Raw genomic sequence first — 16,393 nt, forward strand, 5'->3', positions numbered from 1 at the left:
TGTAATAGGATGTTTGGACATCTGAAAAACTCTTTCTGTCTGGAGAGACTGCACCATCAGGGCTAGCCACTTCTTAGAGATAGCGAAGCACTCAATCAGGAGCAAGCCTTTGATATGCAATAACCAATGCAGAGCCATCCCTCTTCTGTCTGCCCCTTAATCATCCCGGGACCAGGGGCCAGGCAGGCAGGCACCAACCACCCCTATAGCTTAGAGTCCACCAGAACTCTTCACACTAGCCAGTCCTCAACAATTCACCCTGTCCTGGCTCTCTCTTCCCAAGGAAATCCCAATAAGGTCTCGGGCCTAATGCTGTCTGCACTCTTCTGTCTTGTGCCATCTGACCAAAATGTGGCAAGTTCTCTTGACCCTGTGCAGCATGTGGTGACCAATTCTCTAGGACCAGTGACTCTAGTAACCTTTGTTTTTTTGTGCCTTTCCTGGGTTTCCTCTTGGGGCTGCACCTGATGGACCATCACCTGAAAGAACACAGAACACTGAGACGAGTCCTTAGTTTGCAGACCCAGGCCATATTTCAGGGAAAAGGAAGGCGAATTTAGAGGGCAAAACATGGAGCCCGTAGGATCAAACCAAGAATAGTGAAGAATCGTTCCCAGACGTGAGCCTATTCACATGCCGGGCTGGATCTCAGAACTGTGAAATGTACCAGTGGACATTGTGTATATCGACCATATCTTCTTTATCCCCCTTTCTAAATGGGAATATCTACATCAGCTAGAATATCTACATGTCAGCTGAAGGTGATAGGAGATTCTAGATTGGACCTTGGACTGGGAAAAGGCCATTAGTAAGACAACTGGCCAAACGTGAATAAGGTCTATAGATTAGTTAATAGTATTACATCAATACTATTATTCATTTTCTGGTTTTGATAAGTTCACGTGATTGTATAATTTGGGAAAGCTGGGCAAAGGCGTGTCTTTGCACCATTTTTGCACTTTCCTGTAAGCTTAAAATTATCTCAAAATCTAAGTCCTCCACAATGTTTACGTATTACCAATTTTTAAAAAGGGGCATTTTTAGCAGTTCCCCTACATCTAGTCTGGCATTGTGTGACAGTAGACAGGTGCGGGGAGAGTAGTCAGAGAACTTGTTTCTATAGTTCACTTCTTCAAGTCAAGAGGAACAAGGCTCAAGTTGCTGTACCCAAGGAACTGACGTAGAGATGCCCCATCAGCTCCTACACTGGATTTAGAGGGTGAGACCCTGACCCCCGAGCCAGAGCCTAGTGCATAGATGAGCCTTTTTTGAAGGAGTAAGATTTGGGGTGAGGATGAGTGTATTTTTCATATCAATAGTTTGTGACCAGAAAGCACACAGAAGGGGCGCCTGGGTGGCACAGTCAGTTAAGCCTCCAACTCTTGGTTTCGGCACAGGTCGTGGTCTCTGGGTCATGAGATCACGCTCAGGGCAGAATCTGCTTGGGATATTCTCTTCCCTCCCCCTCTCCCTTTGTCCCTCTGTCTCTGTCTCTCTCTCAAATAAATTATAAAAAGTAAAGAGGAATGCCTGGGTGGCTCAGTTGGTTAAGCAGCTGTCTTCAGCTCAGGTCATGATCCCAGGGTCCTGGGATCAAGTCCCACATCGGGCTCCTTGCTCCTCGGGGAGCCTGTTTCTCCCTCTGACTCTGCCTGCCACTCTGTCTGCCTGTGCTCGCTCTCGCTCTCTCTCTGACAAATAAATAAATAAAGTCTAAAAACAAACAAACAAAAAGTAAAGAAAAAAAGAAAGCAGATTGTACTGGTTTCAAAACATATCCACAAAGTCTTCAACAATCCCTCCACCAAGAAGTAGTCTAAGTCTGCTCCCCTTGGACCTGGTCAGGGCTTAGTAACTAACTCTCTTCTCACAAACAGAATGTGGTAGAAGTGACTTCTGAGGCTAGATCATAAAAGACAACTCAGCATTTTCCTGGCTCCCTCTCAGGATCCTCCCAGGCAAAGTCCTTGGACCTTAACCCCAGCTAAGCTCCCAGATGAGAAGAGCCAGCAACAACTTCTAGACAGGTCAAGAGGAAACTTTGAAGTGACCAGTCCCAGCTACCGTCTGACTGCTTAGCCACCCCGTGACCAAAAAGGACAAGAAAGATACTAACTCCCTAGCTGAGCCCAGTCAATCCCCAGGACTGTGAGAGATAATGACAAAGAATTGTTGCTGTCTGAAGCCACCGCATTTTGGGGTGCTTCATCAGGCAGCGACAGAGGCCTCAAACAATGTGCCCCAGGCAGCTGGAAATGGGGGGACTCAGAAAAATCAAGTGACCTTCCCCAGTCCCCAGAGCTTGTGAGGAACAAAGCCAGGATTTTAATAAATATCGGGATGAATCCAAAGCCATTTTCTTTCCACAACAACAGACATGTCACTAACGGGAATTTCAGCTAGCCTGCCATTTTCTTCTCCAAGTGGGTACTTTTCAGAGCACTTTATGTGAGGAGTTCCCTGAAACCTTACCCCATGAGGTCAAATATTCTTATTAGCCCCATTTTATGGCTGGGGAACCTGAAGCAAAAGGAGGTTAATAAATTTGCCCAAAGTCTTAGAGCTGGGAAGTCACAGAGCTGAGTTCTATCCTTCAGAGTCCCTTCCAGAGCATGGCCTCTTAACCACGATGCCATACATGGTTGAACCTTCAGCACCGACTCCCTGTGTCAAGAGAAGAGAACCAAGGACAGCCCCTTAGGCACTGTACCCTTTCCAAGGGGTCAAAAGAAGAGCCAGTGATGGAAGGACAGAAGGAAATGGGAGGGGAAAGAACCAAACAGAACACACACATCACTGGAGGAACCACAGGTGGGAGCCACAGCGCAGCCTCAGTCTTTAAGGGTGAATGGGTCCACGGCAATCCAGCCATGACCCCTTCCCCAAACTCACAGTTGTCAGTCACAAAGCCTTCCAAAGAAAGGAATCATTGACCCACAGAATAAAGAGAAGCACTCACAGAGGATCACCCTCTGAGACAAAGGGCCAGAGAAGCACTATTATACCTCTCTACTTTCCTCCTCTGATGACAACATGCACCAGAGGGCCTGGGTGGCTCAGCTGGTGACAAGTCTGATCTCGGTTCAGGTCTTGATCTCTGGGTACTGGGATCAAGCCCCAAGCTTGGGGCAGGGGGGTGGGAGGGGTGGGGGGGTGACTCTGCTCAGCGGGAAGTCTGCTTCTCCCTCTTCCTCTGCCCCTCCCCCCACTTGCGCGCAGGCTCTCTCTCTCTCTCCCTCTCAAATAAAATCCAATAATAATAATGACAACACGCACTCTTCCTCTGGAATGATTAGGCTATTATCTAACTTCAGAGATGAGAAAAGTAAAATTGTGTACCTACTTTAAAAAAATATAGTTTGTGAGCTTGGCCTAATGAAGACCATCAAACCTCTGGGAACTTCTATCCACTTGACATGATCCCTTAACAGATGAATCTAAAACCAATGCCTTTAATCCTTACTCTGTACAACAAGCTCGGGCCTGAGGCTCATTCACCAGAGGCCCTGAGGCTGTGCCACCACACACAAGAAGCAAGGAGCCCACAACCAGTGTGGGCAAAGTAAAAGCTGGGGTGGGGGGTAGGGGCACTGGCAGAGGTGAAAACAATATTCCCAAGGGAACTAGTCTCTGCTCCAGCTCCCACTTGCCCTGTTAGATGAGTGCACACCACGCACAGCAGAAACCTACTTAGATAATTTGCATAATGAGAAACAAAGACAGGAAGCTCCCTCCCAATCTGGGGGCCATCCATGTGCCTCCCTTCAACTTACAAGTTAGATTCTTTCCCAGTCGCAAGAAGCTTCTCTCAGAAGTGGTAATGTTTTGCTTGGCCCAGAGTATGATTCCACCTGCCTCCACATCCTAGGATCTTCCCAGTAATGGCCTGAATCACTTGGGCTGAGCTCTGGGAAGTGCCATCCAAAAACCAGTACTTGGCCAAGACAATTTAACATGCATGTCACTAGGGGGCCTCGTGAATGTTACTAGCCTTTTTGGAGAAAGCATTCCCTTTTGCAAAAGAAACCTGGAATATGGGAGAGGCTTTCTTGGGGAGGAGGATGGTGGCTAAATGTTTTACCTAAAAGAACTGGACCTGAGAGGAACTCAGCCAGATTTGTCATAAGCAGTTCTAGCCTCCAAGGTCCCTATCCCAGGCCTTGTTCATTAGCTTTCCACTAGGTCCATCAGACCTAAAGTCTGAGGAAGGGTTGGCAAGGTTGCACTAGAAATTTCTGGCAACTTCTCTGGTTTTGGGGAATAGGGACTGAGGACCAGCTATTATGATGATGACAAAAAAGCAAGTATGATAGCAGACCTAAGTAGGGCGCACGGAAGGGCAAGGTAGGAGAGAGTTGGAAATCCCAGGTAAGAGGTTCTCAGAAGGAAATTCACATGAATGAACGATGAAAAGGAAACCAACTAAGAGTAAGCAGTCAGAGGGGCTGCCTTTGAAAGCCCCAGTGCCCTTTGAAAGAAACTCTTTGCTTGTGGGCCTTAGCTTTACTCTGGACAGTTGGATTGCATTGTGGTCTGAGATTCATTTCTTCCTTTAAAAAAAAAAAAATTCTTCTTTTTATTATTTCGTTCCCTGACATCCAACCAACCAATGACCATCCTGGGAAAGCTACACCGGAGGCAGGCCTGCTGTTCTTTCTCTCATTCAGAGACAGGAAGTCAGACATGTCAGATCTCCTTAATCTACCTGTTCTGTCCTGACTGGTAAATAAACTCTCCTCTCCCAAACCACACAAATCTCCTCCAAAAGAGAGTCCTCAATGGCTCAGTGTTTGTCAAGTTCATCACTGGCCTAAGGAGCTGTAGTGAGGCCCTGTACTGAGATTATACTTCTGGCCACAGTCACGGGTGGAAGGGACTGACTCCAGGGAGTTGTGTGCCATGGCCTTGTGCAAAGCAGTGACGGGTGGTCCTTAGGCATTTTGAGCTAGAGGAGCACCTCCCCTTGAAAGCCAACCCCAACCCATACCCAATATATTAGCCAAGCAGATGGAAGACAAGGCCTCATTTCAGTGATATGGTAGAGGATGAACAGGCCAAAGAGAGACATGAAGAAACACTAGGATCCCTCTCCCCACCCTCTGAGGAAATAACACCACAACATAAGAAGCAGTCCTGGCCTCCAGAAGCGCCCAAGCTGCCTACGAGGCAAAGAGGTACAACAACACCTAACTTGCAGTCTCCGCTTACTACCGATGACAACTGGCCATACGTCTTCCATCTCAAGGTATTCAGCCTGCAGCATGAGCAGCTCCAAGTAACCACGTCCAACTGGACACTCCAAGGAGAAACCCGAACAGGGAACATCCCAAAAGCTCCCACGGCAAAGTGAAACTGGAGAATCGTTTGCAGAATGCCAACTAACCAAAAAACGGAAAGGAAACGCAAGCCAAAATATTAACATGTGTGAGGGAAACCACCCAGTCGTAATTCTAAAATTCAAGAAAAGAGAAGAATTACCCACAAAACGCTATGAACTATCAAGGGGGAGAAAAAACTGAACAGAAACATGACAGAGAAGCCAAATTCTGCCTATTATCAAAATGTCTGAAGATCCATTCTATGGTTGCTCTAGACCCTTAGTCTAGGCTGTCATCTGAGGAAACTTGAAATTTATCTAGGGCCAAAGTGGGAAGTAGAGAAAGGAAAAAGACCCACTCTCCCTTCTTTCTCGGCAATAGCCATTACTCAAATATTTACTTTATCATGTGTTAAGTTACTGCCCTCCAAAGATCTTCCAGTCAGGGGAAGGAGATAAGATACTGACCTGACCCATCAAAAGGTAATTAACAATGCATGGCATTAAATGATAAGTGTCATATACATGGTACAGGACATAGATACTAAGACTCTAAGAATGAGAAAATAACAGGAGAATTCGAGCTTGGGGATACGTGGCAAGCCCAGAATCTGAGGGTTAATAATACCCAACAAATATTTAGAGGAAGACGCCAAAGCAAGGAGTCTCTGTCCTACAAACATTTAAGGAGCAAAGATTCATACTTCCATCAGGTTCCACACATCAATCAATTACATAAAATTAAAATTCAGTCCCACAAACTCCAAAAATGCCACCTGTTATATGCCCACACCTGTACCCCTCTATCCCTGGTCAGCCATGAGATCCACACCAACCCAATGTAGAAACAAAGAAAGAATATGAATGATGCAGTGTGAACCTATCCCCAGAGTTGGAAACCTCCAAATCAAAGCAGGATGAACCAGGGACCTGCTTTCTTTTGGGAAAAAAAAAAAGAGAGAGAGAGAGAGATGAAGGAAGGAAGGAGGGAGGGAAGAAGAGAGAGAGGGAGAGAGAGAGAGAGGAAAGAAAGAGAAAAGAAAAGGAAGGAAGGAAGGAAGAAAAAGAAAGATGGACATTTCCAGCTATTTTCCAGGGACTTTGAGCAGCTCCTCCTAAGAAAACTTGGAGTATGGATCTTAGTCATCCCATTTGTGCACAGATAGAGCAGCAGTATCTATCTGTGGGCTTCTCAGAATATTGACCAACAGAGACCCATGAATACATGAAGATTGGTAGCCTACTTGGGACTTCCACAGGACCAGCATTCAGACCCTAAACTCACATGAACTTCCCTACACTGAATCCACACACATAACCCACGCTCTTCGCATCACCACCCCCACCAGCCCAGCCCAGGGGCTCTCAAGTGGAGATAAATAGGAACATATGGGTTAAAAATAGAGTGGTTGGTGAAAAATTTCCCCTTGCCTGCCTTCAGTCCACTTCTAGAACTTAAAATTTTCACTTACTAGGCTTCCTGCTCACATTGGTCTAGTCAGATTTTGTTAATAATTAACTATTTTAAACATTTATTATTGGGGTCCTATGTTAATCATTCTACATGTATTATCTCATTTAATAGGAACAGCTATCCTATTAAGTGTTCTATCATTATCCCCATTTTATAGGAAACTAAGACTCAGAAAGTAATTTGCCCAACATCACTCAGCTAGAAAATGTAGAGGTTGGTTTCCAAATCCAGGCGCATTTGGCTGCAGAGCCCAAATTCTTGATCATTACACACACTAAATAGACTCTAAATTTTTTTAAGGAAGGGCATCTATGAAAAACCTTCAGCTAATGTTGTACTTAATAGTGAAAGTCCGAATCCTTTCCACCATGACTAGAACAAGGATGTTTGTCCTCACCACTCTAATCAACACTGTCCTTGGCAGTCCTAGCCAGCGCAATAAGGAAAGAAAAAGAAAAAAGGCAAACAGGAAAAGGAAAGCTGTCTTTTTTTCACTGACAACTTGGTCATAGAAAAAAATCCTAAGACACCTACCAAAAACAGTTACTAGAACTAACAAGCAAATGTCTTAAGGTCACAGGATACAAAATCAGTGTTTCATAAATTATATTTCTATATGCTAACAATTAATAACTGGCAAGCAAAACTAAACAAAAATACCCTTTACGGTAGCATCAGGAAAACATGAAATACTTTGGGATAAATTTAACAAAATATGTGCAAGACTCATCCACCAGTAACTATAAAACATTACTGAATTGCTTTTAACATAAGCCTTCGATTACTACTTACAGAATTACAAATAAAGTCCTCAGCCTAGCATTTGAGACAGTCAAAAATATTACCCTCATCTTCTTCTCCAGACTCCTTATCCAGTTCTCCCTGTCATTCTGGTTATTTTGTATACTTTAAGTATGCCCCTCTGTGGAAGAGAAAGTGGCTCTCTCCCCATGCAATCAATTTAATCAATCATTCCATCCCTCTCTATCTCTAAACCACCTCTACCTCAACTATCTCTGAGTATTAGAATCCCATCTCTAACGACTTCTCCTCTAATCCTCTAAATATGATATTCTTTTCCTCTGAGAGGCTTCCCCTACTCCCCAAAGTCCCCTGCTGGTTGTGTGTCATGGCAGTTATCACATTCTGGATTAAAGTGCCACTCTTCCTTTGTACCTCCAGATTGTAAATTGTTTGATGAGAGGGACTATGTCTGATACAACTACCCGAAACACCTTGTTCTTGAAGCAGAGCACCTACATTGAATTATTTGTGGAAGCAAACATTTGAAAGATGGATTTGAAGCAAAGCTCTTTTAGTAATATGACTTCAGGGACACCAAAAGTCATCATCGTCGTAATCGAATTAATGATGTCCTGACTCTCCCAGGGGCTGGACCAGGTATTCAGCCATGTGGTGACTTTTCCTCTCACTCAGTCCGGAGGGATGTTAGCCCAGTTTGGCTTTTGTTAGTTGGACCGATATCAAGATCAAGACCAAGTAAAACATCCTAGCCTAAAGGACAAAGACAGATCCTCAGTCTGAATAAACAGATCACCAAGGGAAAGAGAAGGGGGGAAGCCAATGTCATCAGCACAAGGCAGGAAATCTGTGAGAGCAAAAGAGGAGCATTAAAGATTCTGTGTCTGAAGGCAGGATAAAAAGCACATCTTGGGGGTCTGTGTTGCTAGTGGAAGACGGAAACCTCCAGGGCGCTCTGCCACTCTGGAAACATCTACAAGGGTAAATGGAGTATTAACCATATCCAGCTCAGCCCTGGAGGCACGCAGCACAAGCAGGTCCTGAGCAGAGGCACAGGGAGGAACTAACCGGCTCTGTTCCAGAGAAGGTCCCTGGAGAGGCTGCCTGGAGCTCACTCTGAGCACAGAGCGGGAAGGGAACGTTGCTGCAGAATGGAGCTCATATGCCACACTTGGCCAGACGCAGCTAGCCAGAGAAAGAAGGTTCCTTAACTTAACCTCATTTCATAATTATCGGAAAATATCACAGCTGATTAACAACAAATGCTCTCTGTCAATGTGAATCTCTGTCTTTTGACCCCAGATTGGCAGAAGCTTCCCAGCTCTTTGCCTGAGTACAGGATGTCCTCTCGCGGGTCATTCCTAACGCCTTTTAATCAGCCTCCACGTTTGCTACGATTCCTACAGCCTTCCACCAAGCTCTAGTTCACCAAGATTCACCTGCATGCACTGTTGTTTTTAAAGGCGTCTAGGGGCGCGCCTGGGTGGCTCAGTTGGTTAAGCATCTGCTCAGGTCATGATCCCAATATCCCACATAGAGCCCCACACCAGGCTCCCTGCTCAGCAGAGAACCTCCTTCTCCCTCCACCCCTCCCCCTGCTTGTTTTTTCTCTCTTTCTCTTTTCCCCCTCTGTCAAATAAATAAATAAAATCTTTTAAAAAATAAGAATCTATGTTCACAAACCTACCACAATTCAACACTTCTACCAGCCAATTCACCTACTTTCCTCAGTTTACTAATGCGTTCCCTATATCATCTCTTGAAATTCATAAACTCACTTTATTTCTATATACTAATTCCAGTAAGTGAGTGGGAAAGGAGGGTTAATTCCTAGAAATGAGTAAGACAAAAATCCCCATTTCATACACATGCATACAAACTCAAAATCTGGAGGGAAATTTCTATTACCTTTGGCTCAAATTATACCACCACCACGTCAGGACTTCAAAAGAAAGAACCCAGAACCAGTTGTTGAAGATGACACAGGGAAAAACTTCACCGATATTGTCATTCCTTTTCCAAACCAGTGGGCAAAACTGCCAGATGCCACTAAGCCACCAGGATTTAGAGGGTTAAACTTTCCACTGTTGCCTTTTTTTCCCCTCAGTATTCAAGTGGCAATTCCCTGACACTCTGAAATTTTAACACTGCATTCAAATCCGTTACCTTAAACGTACTTCAAAGCAAGATTCAAGTGGATAATTCCCCCTAGAATTGTACCAGCCTATGGGAATACAGTCAAAATCAAACTCTTCATCACCAACTAAAGTCTTTGGGTTTGCCTTCTAAATGAAAATCAAAGCAATCACGCACTGTGGGGTTTTCTCTTTGCACATATGGAAGCATGTGATTTTCCTCGTGGATTCTGCTGTGAGGTTATTGAGAGAGTGAAACAGTAAGAATCGTGGTACGGGCAGAGGGGCTGCCCTAAGCTCAGAGACAAATCATTGCATCTCTCTTTTGGGCATCCCAGTGAAGACTCCTCCCAAAATTTACTGTCACACAAAACTTCTTAATGGCAAAGTATCTGAAAAACACCTTGGTATTTTCATTCTTGAGCCTAGGGTTATATTTGTGAGGTAGGGTAGTGATTAAGATCTTGGGTTAAGTCAAATATATACTTATGTATAGATAGATACATATATATGTACATGCCTATACATATATGTATGTATATATATATATATATTGCTTGGGAAGAATTTACCATATAATTGACTTAATGGCAAAATGAACACTCTCCGTCTGTTAAGAGAAAAACCTAAGACTACTTTGACAAACATTTTGCTTTTAGAGAAATACACATTTCAAGAATATGTTATTTTTCAATTGCCTTACAGATTAGGTAGCTGAGGACAGGAGTGCGAGGGAGACTTTTGACCGTATATTCATATGCACTTTCTAGATTGAGGCATATAAATATATTACACATTCAGAAAAGTAAATACAATTTTAGAAAGGGAAAAAAAAAACCAAACCTAACAGTGCATTTGCTATTAGGAAATAGAATGAAAATGTCCTAGATGATGAAAAATGGAAAAGAGGATTGGGACCAAGAAGTTAGTTGCCTAGTTAGTTAATATACCATCCTTTCTAGCTCCCAAAATATTTGTTAATTCAAATGGAGAGTTGTTTTATTTTTATTTTTGTTTTGAGGGTGAGTAGAGTGTCTACTCTCAAAAAAAAAAAAAAAAAAAAAAAAAGAGGGTCCTCTCCAGCAAGACCTTTAGTCTCTGTGGCTCAAATCCCATTAACACTAATCAGCACAATGATTAAGCACATTGTGGTTAAGTACTCTAGTTGATAATGACTCCTTTGGAAAAAAGGTTCCCATAGCGACAGGTAAAGGCTATCATCAAACTCAGCTTTTCAGAACTAAGACTTGGTGTCACAGATCCGAGAGTTAAGATTGTTTTAGTATTAATCGGGAGGCTTGCTTTTTTAACTTCACTTGACTTCATCCTTTCAAAAGACATTTGAGAGTCCCTGTACATATCAGACACAGTACCAACATGGGGGGGGGGGGGCTGGAGAGGTAGGTAAAGACCTCAAAGATAAGATATGGTTTCTGCCCCCAAGAATTGAAATCCGCTGAGGAAAGGAGGCACAGAGAGAACTAATGATATTATCATGGTCATTCTACCCCTAAATCTATGGCCAAGCCTCGTCCTCACAGCTAGGAATGGTCAGCTTCTAGACTAGTTTCACTTTCCCATCTTTAAGCTGCAGCACAGCTGGGTTTCCAGCTGGCTGGGGAAGAAAAGATTCTTTAAATAAACAGCATTTTAAAAATATGCAGTCGCTTTTGCTATGCTGACTTTTGTGAACCACCTTCCTCTAATATGTGATTCTGGTTGTCCAATTAAATAAAACTATCCTAAAGGATGTAATGCCACCACCACCACCACCATCACCACCCCACCCCACCCCGCCCCAGGGCAATACACCTTTTCCATCTTTAGCAACAAAGAACACTATACATGGAAGAAAACTGTAAATCAGAAAGTCCCAAATGAAGAATGATCTTTTTTTTTTCCTTAAGCTATCTGCTGTGTCTATGCAACAAGGAAACAGCTTAAAACCATATATATAGGAAAGCAACAAGATAGGGTGTGATTATACCAAAATATGTGCAACCATCATTAAAAATGCAGGACTGGTTGCAGAACAGGATGCTTTTATAGCATTATACAGAGTTGCTAATCCTGAAGACTGCTTTCTCTTTTTCCTCTTTTTCCTCTCCACAAAAGGCACAGAAAACACCTCCCTGTATGCAAGCTTTTTAGAAATGCAAAGATTTTACTCAACTCTTTACCACCAGAGGTAGTAATTTTGGATGAATGATACACATAAGATCTATAAAAATACCCCTCTGACAGATATTGTTATCCCAGCCAGACTTCACAGGCTTCAAATCAATATTACACAGTAGCAGTGAAATTAGCTATTCCTGAGGACCTTCTACAAAGGGTCTAGCATGACCCCTCATTGATGCTACTGAGACATGTGCTAACTTTTAAACTCAATATCCCTCCATAGGATACATTGTCCCAAAGTCCTAACCCACGCTAACACACCTTTCTAGATGATCTCCCCAGGAAACACAGCTCTCTGAATCCAGACACTTTCAGAGCTAAAACTGGCTAAACAAAGTAACAATTCAACCACAGTTGCTCAATATAACGGGCATGATGACAGTTTCTGAGTGCCAGTTTCCCTATTTTGCAATGGGCAAATCGGCTCCAAGGAGAAAATGTTCCCAATGACCCTGTGGCCCAGAGGGCTTTCTTTAGAGATAGAAAACAGAAAATGAATTTGTTAGTTATTTCCTGCTGAGCACAAGGAAGGTGTTGTGGTTAGTTAGGATGATTTTGTTTCCTTATTTAATATACCATCACCAGGGCATGTTTTCCTTAACCCCATGGTAGAAAATAAGAAAATGCAGTTTACGCTCTTCTGGCATATAATTCTCAGTTCCACAAATTTCCTCTCACAAATATGTCCTTTAATTTCGAATCCCCTTATATAAAGCTCCCCCCTCCACAAACTGACACCGACTTAGGTACTATCAACTCAAAGTCAAATTGTTTGCATTCTGAAGTGTTTACTTCCATGCTTGTTTCGGTCTCTTGACAATTTACAGTGTGGGATGGCCTTCTCTTCAGAAGGGATCTCTTTGGGCACTTTCTGAGAACTAGACCCACACATGCCACTTCCATCAAATGAGGTGATCATAACCTGAAAGTAGAAAATATCTCTGACCCCCACATCTCTCATGATCTCCACATTCAACTCTTCAACTCCTCAACTCTCACCAAGACAAATGAGGTATAATTGCAAAGGAGGGAAGGGGGAAAGTAGGTGGAGGAAGACAGGGGATTATCTGACAACGACCACTGGGTCTCAGTGGACCAGACCAGGGATAATGTAGTGATGTGCACTGTGCATACGCCAGAGCAACTCACCGAGAACCAAAATTGAAGCTGTCCTTGGACAAGGTTCAATAAATGTTTTTACTATCTATTTCCCGCTGCACAATACAGTTCCACAGCTCCCTATGGGATCTCAAATAAAATACTTAACAGAATAAAAAATCAGAAATTCTTAACTGCTCTCGACTTGTCATCATAAAACAGGGAAGAGCATAAAACCAACATGAAGGAGCAGTCAAAAGTATTCCTCAGAACAATGTCAGAGAGAGAAATCACTCTTACCACCCAAGTTTCTCCCTCCTCATTAAGATACTTCAAGATTCTTCTGATTAAAGTGGCCACAGTTTAACATAATGCCTGGATACACAACCACTACTACTAAATTAAAATTTTGTCTCTTGAAGGACAGGGGTGGGGGAGGGGGAGAGAGGAGGAAGGCTTCCAAAACGCAAAAAGGCATTGATCTAAAAAGGTGAGGGCAGCAAAACTTCCCATGAGCTGTTCCACATTCTTTGTTTCCCAAAGCCTATCTAGAACCAATTGGTAACCTGGTAAACATGCCAACTTCGATGACCTCCAGGATATCTGTCATAATTCAATGATTACACAGTCCAGAGTCACACAGCAAGCACCCAATTTAGCCTGAGTCGGGACAAAAGGAAGCCCCAACAGAAATAAGCCCAAGACCAGCCAGCACCAAATACTCCAGTATGGGGGCGATTTGGTTTGAAATATCTCACTGAGAGGTAAGTGCGTTCAGGGAGGAGAAACAAAAGCTCTTAAACAGATACTTCTTTGACTTTGAACATGGGAGACCTCCACTCTCGGCTACAGAGATCTACACACTTCAGTGTTGTTTCTGAGCTCCTGCAATCCATTGCAGCCCCAACATCATGAAGACGGCAGATGCAGTCCACACATCCTGCCAGTAAGATGTCAGAGCTTGAGCTTACGGCATTCAGCAGAAGTTAAGTTACTCTATTTCATTGTCATCCCTATCAACAGACCTAGTCAAATCTCCCAGAAACGGCCAAAAGAGGTGTCCGCTCCCCGGTCCTGGAAGGTAAGAGAAGACTGGGCTAACCGCTTAGCAAAGACAGGCAATCACGAAGGAAAAAAACACCCCGAGCCACATGGAGGACGGAAAACAGTAGCAGAAAAAGTCCAACTCTGCCTGCGCCAGCGGTGGGGATGAGCAGAACCGGAGCCCGGGAGAGGAAGGAGGGGGCGGGGGCCGTCATTCCCTAGGAGAACTTGTAAGCGGAGGCCTTCACGACCTGGGAGTCTGCCCAGCTGCTCCTGCAGACCCTGGCCAGCCGGAGCGAGGTAGGCCCATGGGAGCGAGCGGGCAAGGCCTCCGAGGGTCACTCCTGACTCACCGAGCCTCGGGCCGGCACCACCCGGACTTCGCCGTTTTTCCTGCCGCTACTGGGCTATGATGGCAGCTTTCCAGCTCTACATGCCATACATCAGCCGCAGATCGCTGCTGGCACAGGCCAGCGCCTTCCCCCGCCCCCCACCCCTGGCACACTTTGAGCCTGATCCTCCTTCTCCCCAACCCCCACCCCCTCACCCATCCGCGCCAGGTGCCCTGCCCAGGGGCGGCCCCACCCCCCACCCCAGCAGCCGGGCGCTGCCAGGCCTGGGCACCTGCAGCACCTCCCTGCCCCACCCCCATTCTCCACCACCTCGCCCCTCCCCCCTTTCTCCAGCAGAGGGAGGGGGCGACTCACCGCAGTCAGTGCACAGGATCTTGCCCACCTCTTTCTTGAGGTTTTTGCCGTTGGTGTCGATAGGGGCAAAGGCCGTCTTAAAGACTAAGGGCTGCTCAGTGGGCTCCAGGAAAAAGATGTAGCGCTGGTTCCTTTCGAGCGGCGCACAGGAGCCCACGCTGATCACCTGCTCGCGCTGCAGCCCCCCACTCCGGAGCGGCCACTTGTCCAACACCTTCACCAGCGCCACCCGACTCGAGCTGGGTGGCTCGCGGGTGCTGTTGGAGCTGGAGCCGCTGGCCGGGGCCAGCCCCTGTACCTTGCCCTCCACCACCACGGGTGCCTTGTACGCCTGGTCCTGCACCGACTTGAGGCTAGGCGAGTAGCAGGCGAGCGACACACCGAAGAGCAGCATGGAGAAGCCGGGGGCCGGGTCGCGCCTCATGCCGCCGGCGGCTGCGGCTCGAGAGCGGGCGGCGGCTCTCCGGGTTGCGGGGCTGCGGGGCTGCGGCTGTTGCGGCGGCCGCGGCTCTGGGGGCGCAGCGGGACGGGAGGAGATGCTGCTGCTGCTGCTGCTCCTGCTGCTGCTCTCGCTGCTGCTGCTGTTGCTGCTGCTGCTGCTCCTGCTGCTGCTCTCGCTGCTGCTGCTGCTGCTGCTGCTCCTCTCGCTGCTGCTGCTGCTGCTGCTGCCGCTGCTGCTGCTGCTGTCGCTGTTGCTGCTGCACCGAGCCTTCTCCAGTGGCGGCGGCGGCAGCGCTGAGCAGCAAACCTGCCGCATCTGGCCAGGCCATTTGGGGGGCTCCGCCGCTCCGCCGCCGCCGCCTTGGGAGGGGAAACAGAGCCCGCTTGAAAACCGGAAACAGCGTAACGTTAGCGCCTCGTAGCCCTCCACCGGCAGCCGGGGGAGGCGGCCCAGCTAGAGCAGGGGGCAGGCGGCTAGCCCGCCGCGATGCGCAGCGCGGAGCGGCACGGCGCTCCCACCCTGCGCGCCAGGACCTGGAGGAGGATGCGGAGAATAGGACGCCCGCCCACTTGCTCTCTCGCGCCCCCTCTACCCCCGGACCAAGTGAGGAGCGCGGCTTCTGCAGGGGAAGCTCGGGACTGCACTGTTTAGCGCCCGGTGTCGCGGCCCGCAGGAATCGTGCTACCTTTGCTCTTGCGATTTATGGGCAGGACAGTGGGACAGTGCGGGAGGAGAGGGCGGAGTAGAGAAAAGGGATCCTGGCGCCGTCCTATGAACGTGGGAGTGGGACACAGGGCGTGCCCCTGCCTTTGGCCAGGGGCTGGAGCAGCCAGGAGAATACCACGCTCGGTGTGGCGGGCCAGCCTTCCCCCTCCTAGGTTATCCCCTTCCCCGGGAGGACCTTAGAGGCCGGGCCACCGCCTAGTGAGCTCTAGGGATCCGAGTTGAGGTGGAGAAGGGTTCCAGACGCGTCATTTTGGAAAGAGTTAGGGCTACGTGAAGTCTTTTCTCAGCATTGAGGACGCCCATTGAGGCTGGGCGAGGGTCCAGTGCCCAAGACTCTGGGCTTTCAGCAGTGGCCAGGCTGGACAGGCGACACGCCATACAACCTCACCTTCTTTAGAAAAGCTGTTCCCTAAAGCAAGTGGGGGTGTCTTGGGAACCAACTCAAGAGCCAGAGTCTATCAGGGTCAGAGGCTGCTCCAGAAGAAATGGTTTCCTTTGTTTTAAAGT

The 16,393-nt window shown here is 46.6% G+C and overlaps 1 protein-coding gene across 3 annotated transcripts in view; it reads right to left on the reverse strand.

Moving 5' to 3' along the window:
- The window catches only part of NRG2 (neuregulin 2), a 173,629-nt gene extending 157,787 nt beyond the window's left edge, over positions 1-15,842 (reverse strand). For all 3 annotated transcript variants that reach the window (XM_059417719.1, XM_059417717.1, XM_059417718.1), the window contains exon 1: positions 14,719-15,842. In XM_059417719.1, the coding sequence (XP_059273702.1) occupies positions 14,719-15,475 (757 nt within the window). In that variant the 5' untranslated portion in view covers positions 15,476-15,842. The remainder of the gene's footprint in view (positions 1-14,718) is intronic.
- Between the last annotated feature and the right edge of the window lie 551 nt (positions 15,843-16,393).

This window comes from Mustela nigripes, chromosome 12, assembly GCF_022355385.1.
Source record: "Mustela nigripes isolate SB6536 chromosome 12, MUSNIG.SB6536, whole genome shotgun sequence".
Taxonomy (NCBI): domain Eukaryota; kingdom Metazoa; phylum Chordata; class Mammalia; order Carnivora; family Mustelidae; genus Mustela; species Mustela nigripes.